Raw genomic sequence first — 12,954 nt, forward strand, 5'->3', positions numbered from 1 at the left:
TGAAAATTGACACTCAGGTCAATAAATGTGATAAAATAGTTAGTTAAGCTATCAAAAGCATACACAATATTCATTGAGATATTTGAACAATTAAATATTGCACTTTGTATTTGTTCCCCCAATTAATGAAAATAATTATCACAATAAAATGATAAATATCACACTTATACATTCACTATCTTGTTTAGTTCAATATAGAAAACTTAAGAGAACTCTATTCTTTCTCTTCTCTATTATGTTTTGTAACTATTCCAACTGACCAACACTTTATCTGTCTCTAGGTCATGAATATATAGCACTTGAATTCAAATGTTGGAGGGCAAATAATTCAAATTATAATCATATCATCACCATTAATGGGATATAGACAATAATGTACCAAGAAATCAAATGGGACTAGACACGATCAAATCAAGGATGCCCTAGGAAAACCAAATAATGCATGTACAACATATCATAGTAGAAGAGAAACCAAAATACCACATAGGAAACCACTTTAGGCTTCCATCACCCATGCCAACATTAAAATCACAACCAAATTGATGAGATGAAAATTTGAAATACACATGAGAGAGACAAGAATGGACTTGGGGCTCACGAAGAATAATCAATCCTTACCTTGCAGTGACATATCAACTCCCAAGGAACATAGGGTACATGCCATAAAACAGTAAAGAGATAACCAACCACCAACTTTGTAGGCTATAGGAACTAGAACATTTAAAAATACCCACAAACTTGAAGTACGAGTCATGGTAGGTGAGGATGAATAGTGGATGGTGAGATAGCTAAACACCTAAAACCTCATTTAAATAGTAGTCATACATATGGAAGGAAAAAATATTAGGTGGGTGTGACAAATATATCAAACACATCAAGAAAATAAGTAATCTCCTTGGATGCATAGAATGTGAAGGCAATATGAAGCCACCACTACCACATTACGATAAAGAAACTGTAAATATATCACAAAGATACTAACCACTCATATAAAAACCATGGTAAGCATATGAAAAGGTATAAGAAATGTCAACCATCAAACTTCCACAAGATCATCATTGATTGAAGATAGACCACCATAGATAAGGATCACATTGCCGAGTTAAAGTTACACCACTACAAGATGAATTAAAACAACTTCAACAATCTTAAAATGAAATAATGATCACGAGGAGGCTAATCCACCACAATAACGTATGCTCAAAACATTATGGGATCCCATCGTAGATCCAAAGTCCATAAAGTATGGTAAAAAATCATGAGACCCTATCGTAAATCAAAAGTTTAAAAAGTGTAACATTATGAGCACTTGATATAAATCAAAACATCATAAAGTATGCTCAAAACATCGTGAGCACCCATTATAAACCAAGAAGTTCATAAATTGTGATAGAAAATCATGAGAACTCAATATTAAAGAAAAACACTCCCCATATACAAAGACAACCACTATAGATAGAGAAACAAGACAAATATTTAGAATATTCATCTTTGTGGTAAAAATAACAACATGAGGAGACTTTGGTAAGAAATTGTAAATAGGGCAAGTGATAGAGGATCACACTAAGAGATGAGGAGATACTATGACATAAAATAAAGCACTGTATAATAGAGGGAAGTGCCAGGAGACCACACAACACTAAAAAAACACTACATGCACTTTTGCAAAGCACAATAAATAGCATAGCAAAACAAGGCTTGTAACATGCATCTAGACCAACATCAAGTACCACAATGAGAGAGAGCATTACAACTAATTAAAAAATGGACATAAGCCAATATTTAGAATTATTCAATATTTTTATATACTATAAAATTGTTCTCACATGGAAGAGGGTGCCCTACTTGGGTGGAATCATGCAGATTCCATGTGTGTCATTCACCATTACATGTCTTTAGTTTAGATCCATTAATTTATGAAGTCACTTAGTGGTCTTGGAATACCATATTTGACTAGCTAATGATATTAATTTGTAAGAATAATTGATTCTTAATGGGGGAGAGACTGGGGGTTACTATAAATGACACTTGTGTCATGGAGGACAAAAATAATTTGAAAAAGGAGTTACATTTAATTTTGAAGGCTAGTCACATGTAATGGGACATTCAAATTCGACCACGAGACTTGGTGACCATGTAAGCCCATGGCTTTATTACATGTTTTGAGAAAAAACATTTGTACTTTCTTGGGTCCCTTGGCCTATATATTAAGGACTTAGGATGGAGATCACATGTCATATTTTTTTACTTTGTTACGTTGTTAGAATTCCTCCAAAGTTGAGAATGTATATTATGTGAAGCTTTGAATTTGAGGTTTTATTGTAATTGTTATTGTTGTTACTAATAGATAAGTTTAGTGCTTTGGTGGTTGGGGATTTTTTAAAAGAATTTTCTTATTGTCTTCTTCTTTTTTCTTATTATTTTCTAAATGTTGTTTTACATGTTGCTAGTCTAAAAAAAAATTATACATAGATTATTAACTTGTAACTCTCTACTCATGTGATTAAAAAACATTTTTGCATATTTCCCTTCAATTAACTCTACTTCCACTACTGTTCCATTCTATAGCATTACCCCCTCCACCACCATTACTCCATCACACAATGTTCATCATTCTTTCCAACTTTAATACTCTTTATGTCTCACCTCCTAATTACATCCTTCCATCATACTCAAGTAAAAGAACAAATATATGTAACACTTTCGATTGACAAAATAGTTCCTAGCAAAAATATTTCAATTGACATTAAGGGTTTCACCTAAAACCATGTGGTGTATACATGGTTCCTTTTTTCATTTTGAATTGTGGTTAAATTTGCATAGAAAATTTTGAGTGAAAGTGTTTTGAATAAAAGAGTTTAGGTCAAAACCCTCTCAACCCAAATTGTCTATGTGGCTACCTATGTGGCAACTTAACCCCCCTTTGGAGTAGATTAAAAAAGATTCAACTTGGAATTCTCCAATTAGCCTCAACTTTCATGAAAATATGAAAATATCTTATTTGAAATCCAACAACATATTTTTTTTGATAGTTTGATTAGTTTTAACATGGTTTTAAAAAATATTGTAAGTAGGCTTTTATAATCAAACATGAGGTTGATTACAAATTAAAAAAACTATTAAAACCTATTCAAAAAAGTAAAAAAAATATGGTGCATTAGAGGTTGGAATTCCTCTCTAAAAGGGTATAATTTGATTTTTGAATGATAAAAAATATTAGACAAAATTTGACATTATGTAAAAATTATGACATTCTAGAAAGTTTGAATTTAAAATGTTATTATGAAAATAATATTGATCTTTTTTTAATGCACTATGTATTGAATTTATCTATTTGAAAAAAAAATAAAATTATATAATGACTTAAATTTATGTAAAAGGGATTTTATGTAGATTAATTGGACTTAAAATATATAGGCAACCGCAAGATTCTTAAGAAGGTTGGGGGCGCCTAACCATGTAGCAATCAACTCGGTTATATTATAAACTGTCGGCATATTTAACAAATCGAAATTGATTTTAAAATCAAATCAGGGACTCGAAAGTTAGCATATCTGGAGAATATGACTCTTATGGTTCTGTATTTTCCTACGTTACGTTTTTCGAGGTGCTGCCATGTCACATTTTTCCAAAACCACCTGAGCAGCGTAAAACAAACGCTCCTTATACCCAAACCCATTCATCACATTCCACGTAAGCGGATGAGTTGCTGTGGGCTTCAGTTTATAACCTCAAACAAACCCTTGCGCTGGGTATATTCATTGTGTATATAACATCCTCCTATCCTGCATTGCTCGGTGAGTATTAGATCTCAATTCAGGAGCTGGATTATTGAAAATTTGAAGGTTTTATCATGATCTGTTTTTCTGCTTTCACTCTAACCAGGAGGATTTGATAAGAAGATGCCATTCTAATGTAGAATGTGGATTCTTTAAATGAATGTGCAGGTCAGCGAGAAAATGGTGATTTTCAGTGTGGTTAAGAAGGAGACTTCTCCATTCGATGGCCAAAAGCCGGGGACGTCTGGCCTCAGGAAGAAGGTGAGTTCATAAATCGTGGCTTGTATGCACAGTGTTGGCTTCAATTCCTTCCAAATCTACAATAATCTAAGATTTTTGAAGTGAATCTGAGTGAGTTAAGAAGTGACTGGAGATTGCTAGCAAATCTTGATAAATCGCGGGATTTGAGTATTGAGTTATACCAGTTGTCGTGCGATTCATTATAATTCTCTGAGCGTCGATTCCGTTCGTTATATCACTGATTCGCTTTTTGAAAGGTTGGTGCTGCGAAATTGCCTTATAAGTGCATGGGCTGTAGGTGATTTTTGAGAAATTTAATTGTAAATCTGAACAAATGACCAAAAAATGATAGGAGATCTCCGTAACAGTGCAAAAGCTTGCAGAGAAAATCAATATTACAGTGAAACAAATGATAACTACACTCTCTGTTTTCGAAATTATTCTAATATTGAACAAACGATAAACAAATTTTAAGGACTCTGCAATACATAACGTTTGGATCAATAATCTGTAAATCTGATGGACTAGAAATAACTTGTTAGGGTATCTATGAAACGGTGCATGAACTGTTTGTTTTAGGAATAAAAATGTAAATCACAAATGAGAAATAAATTCCTTTATAAGTGCCTAAGAAGATTATTCGGAGAATTAAGTTGTATATCCGATCAAATCAGAAATGATTTATTACGAGATCTCTCATTTTTCCTCCCCCGTGCATCACCTAGACGCAATCTAGATATGCTCACGAAGGATGGATTCTTGAGAACTGCCACTCATGAAGTATCTGTTGATGTAGATTAGCTCAAAACCACACAGCTGAATTGAGAGATCACCATGTAATTTGATATGCTGGGGAAACACCACTCGTGTAAAAATTACGAGGAACACTCTGTTCTAGTGCATAAGCTATCTTTGAAAACTATGTGAACATGCAAAAAATCGGGAAATAAATTTTTAGGACATATCTTTGAGAGTGGGTAAGGTAACATGATGGTCCTATGAACCTTCTTGCTGCTTATTTTTCTAAGGCTTGGATAGACCCATGCTGTTTTTCCTAAAACAGTGCACAATTTGGAACTTTCTCCTATAATAGTTGAGCAGTTATAGTTTAGGATTTCAAAATTCAGCTGTAGATGGAGAGAGGGAGCTGAAATCATGCAGGCACTGCTTGCTCACAAATATATTATGTGGTTGCACGTTTTGTGTTCTCTCCCTTTTTTCACCTTTCCTTAACATTTTACCTAAAAAATTTAATAATTATAAATTGATCATATTACACAGTTACTCAAATTAAGCTATAAAACCTGCACAGCCCACGTTGTTTAGACTGGTCACAACTTCAGCTTTACTGTTAGTTTTCTGAAGAATGAAGATTTGGTAAGGAACACTGAAACAGTGAGGACTTGTTGTTGGAGAGAACATAGTTATAAAATTATGAAAATGTCATGTACCACAAAGGTCTCTGTGATCTCAAAGGGCCCTTTGAGAGGTGCTGCCCCTTGGTCCCCCTGGGAGCACTGCTTGCAAGCCCCTATGAGGGGTGCTGCTCCTCAACTCCTGTTGTCAACCACTGCCCCCCATCATCAATGCCTCTGCCTACCCACTCCCCTGTTCTGAAATTTCATGGAACTATGATGATGACTAAACTCTGGATTAATAAATGCTCATTATTATTTTAAATGTGACCTAAGATGACAAGTACACTTTGGACTAATAAATGCTAGTTATTATTATGAATATATGATATTGTCAATAATCTTCATTATTTTTGATGGAGGTAACAGTGAAATCTCAGCTTGCCATTGGTCTAGAAGGATTAGGAACATTCTCAATGAAATATCGATTTTGCTCAAGATCTAGAAGGATTAGGAACATATGTTATTAGATGTGAATTTGCCTGAGATTTGGAAGGATTAGGGGATTTGCTAGCTTCTGTAAGATTGTTTCCATGAAGAAACTGGATATCTGTTTTTGCACAGGTTGAATACACAGATGGCACATCAGTTCACTGTCATTTGGTGTGCATGGAGATAAATTATTGCAGGCAGAAAATTGTATATGGTAGTGAATATGATCTGTGTCATTTTATAAAGATTTAGAAACTAACTGGGACCAGCTGCATTGCGATTTCTGTATTTCATGTCATATGTAGTTTATAAGTAATGTGTTCTACTCTTATATTGCTCACTATATTAAAAAATGGCAAACTGTGGTTCGTGCCACACAAAATAAAACCGGGGAGGCTTGTGTGTCAGTGCCATTGTTTATTGTAATCAAACAGTTGAAGGAGTGTCCACTGACTCCATAACACTGTCATGCCCCCTCTCTAGCGCTGCTGTAGCTCAGTAAACAACTCGCTAAGTGTAAGTTTTCCTCCAACACTTAGTCGATTTTAGTGAGTAAAGAGGAGGTTGTATTCAATAAGGTGGCGAGGTCCATGTTCACTTAAGTGACTCCTGATTTTCAGTCATGAGGATGGGGCCATTGCAATTCGATATCCAAACATTTTCTTTAAATTTCTTATGCTTTATGGAAGGGGCGCTAAATTCATAATTGATGAATACTTTTAAGGAAAAGTATTATCACTGGAATTAATTAAGAGAGTCGCCTGATTTATAGGAATTAGGGTGGGCATGGATTTTAGGTTTGGTTGCCTTCTTAAGGTTGGAGAAAGAGTTAAGGCGGATTATGTTTTATGATTCTGATTTTTATTATTTCTCTCTGCCTGCCCTGGGACGAAAACCCCATGATAACCAGATTGGATGGCCATCCAAGGTCTGATCGTCAAACGGATCTGCACAGTAACAGCACGGAGTCTCAGACAAGTGAACCAGACAGTGTCATTTCTCACGGTATTCCAGATTTATACTCAGAACTGCATGGATTGTGACTCAGACTGGGATATATGGGGAGCCGTTAGGTTCTAGTATTTCAAGAAAGCACTTTAATTTCAGTTAGCCTATCATGGGTACTCTACTTTGCTCAACTAGTGTTTGGAAACCCTTGATGTATGAAATAAGGGAAATAGCCTTTTCAAACAATAAGTTCTTTAATGGCTCTGTTTATTCTTGTTCGATTCAATTTCAAGGTTTGCAAATAAACTAAAAATATTGCATGTTTTAGAGTAGGATCTTGATTGTTTATGACTGGCAAAGAATATTTCACACTGGTATACTGTGGGCCAAGTGAACAGTTAAATTTTACTCATGTAACCACCAGAAGTCATTGTTATATTCTTTACAATGAACAAGCATAAATCTATATTCCTCCCTTACAAGTGTGAACATCTTTATCACCTTTTCACCTCATTTCCATAGTATATACTTGAACATTACCCCAAGATAAAAGTTTTGCAAGATATGCAATTTAATAACTACTCCATATTGTTCATTTTGTAGCATTTGTCTACTCCTAATGAGTCTGATTTAGTTGAAAGGCCATAACAACAATAAGATGACAATAAATTCAAATGCAACCAACATAATAAAAGCACTCTAATATCTGTATTCAAGGTGTGTAAAAAAAGGAAGCCAACTATAATATATAGGCTCTAGGAATGCACGAGTTAGGGGACTAGTGTCCTAGAGGAAAGTGGTAAATTAGAGCACTGACTCAACTATAGGAGCAGAGGTTTCAAGTGAACCCATTTTGATGACTAAGTGAACTCTTCTTGATGAAGCATATTAGGCACCTAACTACCATTAATTAAGCAGATGAATGAGGTAGAGGTGGCATTGATTGTTATATAAAAAAAGGAGAGGAATATTCGTTATATAAGCAATTACAAAAGGTCATTCCATAAAACTTCTTCATATGACTAAGTTTACCACAATAGTGACATCCTCTTGCTATCCAGAGACACAAAAACGAGATAAAAAATACCTTCTCAAATACATTCAATATTTGTTGATTAAAAATCAGAGAAAAAATTGAAACCTACGATTTGTTTTTTAAAAAATTGTGCAAAAATTCTAAATCCCACAATTTTTTGGAAAATCCCTCTAAACCTTCACAGTTTTGAAATTCCATAATTTTGCCAAAAAAAGTCAAAAACCAAGGCAAAAACCCTCCATTGCTTTGGAGAAAAACAACAACACCCATGATTTTGTAAAAAAATCATACAGAAACTTAGTACTTTTGTAGAAATGCCGCTTGCACGAGAAACCCTAGGCATGACCCAAAAAATGCTGCAAAAAACTAATACCCATGATTTTGATGAAAAATGGTGCAAAAAATTCAATCCCGGGCATAAACACTTTGCTGTAAACACCTTGCTGTAAACAAAACCCTAGTCGAGCAGATTGTTGTAGCGAAAATGCCTAGAAAACTATGATTTTTGTTTGAATAAAATGTGTAAAAAAAACTAGACTCGAAACCCTTCATGGATTGCAGCTATGATAGTTGACTACAAAAAAGAAGAAGTTGCCAGGCGCCCAAAATAGAAAACCATTCAAAAACTTTGCTGATAAAAATCCTCGATCTCTAGTAGAAAAACCACAAATTTTATTCTATAAAAAAATTGCCAAAGAAAACTCCATGATTTTTGTTTTATAAAAACCGATAAAGAAACTTCTAGAATTTTTTAGGTAAATGGACTGAATTTTTTAAATAAAAAATTTGCCAAAAAAAGAACCTATGCTCTAATACCATGAAATAATAATTGATTGTTATATAAACAAAGGAGAGGAATACTCCTTATATAAGCAATTGTAGAAGATCTTTCATAGCCGAAACGATCGAGAACTAAAGACAGTTTAGAAAGATTCTGAATACTAACTAGTTGACTTACATAATAGAAAGTTACTAAAAACTAAGTAAACAACTTAAATGACCATTTTAACCTAAATATTACTTTAATACTCCCATTAGTCAACGAGATGATGTGCTCCTATTTCCTAATTTACCCAAGGAAATAATATTAATTACCTAGGTAAACTTAATATAAGGTGTAATGAATAATTAGTGACACTAACACACCTCATAAGTGCAACTAAGGCAATCAAGAAATAAGTTGCAAAAGACAAGCAATATTAGGTACCTAAGAAATTTGAAGGAACCCCAATTTACAAAGAGAGTGAACCCCCCTTAGAAGAAGAGAAAGAGAAAATCTATAGAAAAAGACTCTATCCCAATTGAGCTATGATTAGAAGGACAAGATAGGACCCCAAGAAGTGATACTATCTTGAAATTCCTACAAGATAAGGCCTATGTGTGCCTCCATAAAGAAGAGAGAAATTCAATGTAGAACATAGAATGTCACATGATGAATGTTATAGTAGGTCGCTCTACAACAAATGACGCATCTGCTTTTCATAAGGAAGAAACCTTGAGCTGTTATATTGTTGAATTCCCATGAAATAATAATTGATTGTTATATACACAGAGGAATACTCCTTATATAAGCAATTACGAAAAATCTTTCCATAACGGAAATCGTCGAGAACTAAAGACAAAACAAAAAGATTCTAAATACTAACTAACTAACTTGCATAATAGAAAGTTATTAAAAACTAACTAAACGACTTAAATGACCATTATAGGCTAAATATTACAATATTACTTTAATACTCCCATCAATCAAGGAGATGATGTGTTCCTAATTCCTAATTGGCCCAAGTAAATAATATTAATTAACTAAGTAAACTTAATATAAGGTGCAATAAATAATTAGTTACACTATAACACACTTTGTAAGTGCAACTAAGGTAATCAAGAAATAAGTGGCAAAAAGACAATCAATATCAGGTACTTAAGGAACTTGAAGGAACCCTAATTTACAAAGAGAGTGAACCCCCTAGAAGAAGAGAAAGAGAAAATCTATAGAAAAAGACTAAATCCCAACTGGGCTATGATTAGAAGGACAAGATAGCCCCCAAGAAGAGATAGTATCTTGAAATCCTTACAAGATAAGGCCTATGTGTACCTCCATAAACTGTCAATGGTGGAATGTAGGAAGGAATTACGATGTTTGGTTTTGGAAGTTGTTCAATGTGTGTCCTAAACTGCGATTGTGCCTTACAAAATTTGATAATAGTGACCATGGCAATGTGAGACTTTAATTGATGTGAATCAAGATGTGTCAAGATGGTAGCATGATGTGGCAGAGAGAGAACAAGAGCCAAAATAGGAGATATGACTTGGTGTAAGCTGTCATCAAAGAGAAAACATATGCCCTTATTGTTGTTGTCAAGATCCATAATGTGAGATTCTACAAACAATTGATGTATATATCTAATAGGTAGATATCTCAATGATCAAGAAAACAAGTGTGGACCTACTAAAGATAATTTGTGGTAGCATGTGGAGAAGTTGAGATTTGTGTCAATGTAGTAGGTGGAGGTGGTAGAATAGCTGCCAATGCTAGAGGTAGAGGAAGAGGAGAAGCAATTGGAAAGGTCTTTATATCATTAGAATGTTTGAGACTTTCCCAATAAGCAAGTTCTTCTTTAGTATCATCGGGGAGAGAAGTATGTCCTCAGTTGGAGTATCGCATAATGGAGGTTCATTGGGATCTCCATACATCTTCCAAATTATGGTCCCAAAAGTGCAAAGGCACTCGATGTGTGATAGAGTCCATGATGTGTTATCGCCAACACTAAGACTAGTTAATCTTAGGACATGATCAATTCTTATCCCTTAAAATAGATTTTGCCAAGAGTAATTGTATCAGGAATAACTCCATAGAGTTGGGTCAATAGATGAATCCATTGGTAGTGCTTTAGGGTGCCATCTTGCGAGGACTTGTAATTTCCTTCCTCCAAGGTATGATAGCGGGATGATTGGTTATACTGATTGATGAATTAGATTGATTACTACCCTTAGCAGAGTTGGAATTTTATGTGAGTTCATGAAATGCCACTTTATAAATTGAGTGCTCGTGCATTAACAATGCAGCCCCCCATTTAACTCAATTTTGACAACCATAACAAATACAATGTTTTGCACTTTATAATTGGTGCATTTGCAAAGTGGAAGCTAATTTTCTAGAATTTTACAATGTTCAATGCGGACAAAGAACCTGAAAGAACAATCAATTGACAATTAAAGAACAATCAAATGACAACATGTAATGTCCCCTTTGTAAGAGACCTTAGTTTTGCCCTATATTTGCCCTAGATATGATTTTTAACGAATAGGAAGAGGGTTAGAGAGAAAGTACCTTTGTCTCTTTAGGAATAAAGACCTGCAAAACAAAGCTAGGAAACATTCTACAAATTGTGCTACATAAATAAGTAATCATAACATCAACTATAACCAAGTAAAAAAATGATTGAAAAATAAAGAGAGAATAAAGTAAGCACGAATTCAATTGTGTTAATACATAAGTTAGAAACATGAACCATGATTTACTAATTGTTCATACTGCTACTTGGCTACTAATGAAGCCTCAAGTACAGTAAGCTATTATAGATGCTTGATAGGGTGTCTTGATCAACCATTCCCCCTCATCAAGTCCAACCGGATAGGGTGTATTAATCAACTGGTCCACCCATCAAGCCAAACCAGATAGGGTGTCTTACCAAACCGTTTCCCTTATCAACCATGCACTATGGGGTGTCTTATCAAACCGTTCCCCCCTCAATCAAGCCATGGATAAGTAACTTGATGCAGTGTCTTACAACCGTCCCCCCTCAATCAAGCCACGGATAGTTAACTTGATAGGGTGTCTTACAACCGTTCCCCCTCAATCAAGCCATGGATAGGTAACTTGATAGGGTGTCTTACAACTGTTCCCCCTCAATCAAGCCACCTTCTCCCACTCATATGATTCCATCCATCACCATGGTAGAGAGGATAAGGATTTACCCCAATAGGGTGCCCTAAGTCTAACCCTCCTAAGCCCAAAGGCAGAGCACCTTCGCCCCCCTTTGGCCTCATGTGGACTCTGCCATACATATGAGGTGGCGTGCTTAGAGGTGACCCCAACACCGTTACCCCTACTGATAACCTTCTCACCTTCCATCATGGCTGAGAAGCATTCAGATTATTACAGAATACTCATAATCAGATCTATTTTCAGAACATGTATAAACAATATTATCAGCAGCATATAACTAGTCATAAATATGCAGAAGTGTGTCCAGAACATGTATAAATAATAATAACAGCAGCATAACTTGTCATAAATATGCAGAAGTATATGTATGGTGACATTATGCTATATTGAATAATTGTAAACAACAGTATATCTGGAGAATGCAGATATAAACATTATTACTATGTATTTAGATCATACCACGAAACAGAATATATAATTGCACAACTAGGTGTCAATATTGCTGTAGTTATCCCTTCTATCCTTTAATGGTTGAATGATTGATGAATAATTGATTGATTAAATGAATTCCTTTGATTGTATGATTTGAGGTATAGGTGAGTGATAATGTAATGAAGGCGGGTTTGATATATTGGTGAAGGATGATTGAATGTATGCTGATTTGATAGGATGATTTGCGGCTTGATTGTTGCTTGATTTGAATGATTGGGATGATGATTGATAAGTGATCATTGAATAATTGGAATGATCTCTTTTATACTTCATTGGTAATAGGCATGTCTAATGTGGGATGGGCGGGGTCCTTCCATGCAGTTGATGTGGTTGAACTTGGCCCTTCTAATCTTATATATGTTGGATTGTAGAACAGTAACTCTGTCATGATAGTTCTCAGGTTCTTTTTTGGTTATGGTGAAGATCTTTTTTGACTTTTTGTGCCTCTCTTTTACCTCATGTACATGCTTTAGCCCACAGTGGATTATGATTTTTTTTTAATTTTCAAAATGAGTTTCCCTAATAAAATCCATATTGAGGGGTAGAGAAAGAGGGGGCCTTGGGATTTGTACATGCGTTTATTTTCCAGGGAAATGTGGGATACAATAATAATTCTTGTTGTGAATAAAACTTATAGTTCATTGTGGATTAATTGATCAAAGTCAT

At 34.7% G+C, this 12,954-nt stretch overlaps 1 protein-coding gene across 2 annotated transcripts in view; it reads left to right on the forward strand.

Annotated features, from left to right (window-relative positions):
- Positions 1-3,568: 3,568 nt before the first annotated feature.
- LOC131031010 (phosphoglucomutase, cytoplasmic) overlaps positions 3,569-12,954 on the forward strand; it is a 56,938-nt gene continuing 47,552 nt past the window's right edge. The window contains exons 1-2 of one of the 2 annotated variants that reach the window (XM_057962009.1): positions 3,569-3,797; positions 3,948-4,040. In XM_057962009.1, the coding sequence (XP_057817992.1) occupies positions 3,960-4,040 (81 nt within the window). In that variant the 5' untranslated portion in view covers positions 3,569-3,797; positions 3,948-3,959. Of the gene's footprint in view, positions 3,846-3,947; positions 4,041-12,954 lie in introns of both variants that reach the window. The other variant, XM_057962010.2, reaches the window with a different exon arrangement.

The sequence above is a fragment of the Cryptomeria japonica genome, chromosome 3, assembly GCF_030272615.1.
Source record: "Cryptomeria japonica chromosome 3, Sugi_1.0, whole genome shotgun sequence".
NCBI classification, from domain to species: domain Eukaryota; kingdom Viridiplantae; phylum Streptophyta; class Pinopsida; order Cupressales; family Cupressaceae; genus Cryptomeria; species Cryptomeria japonica.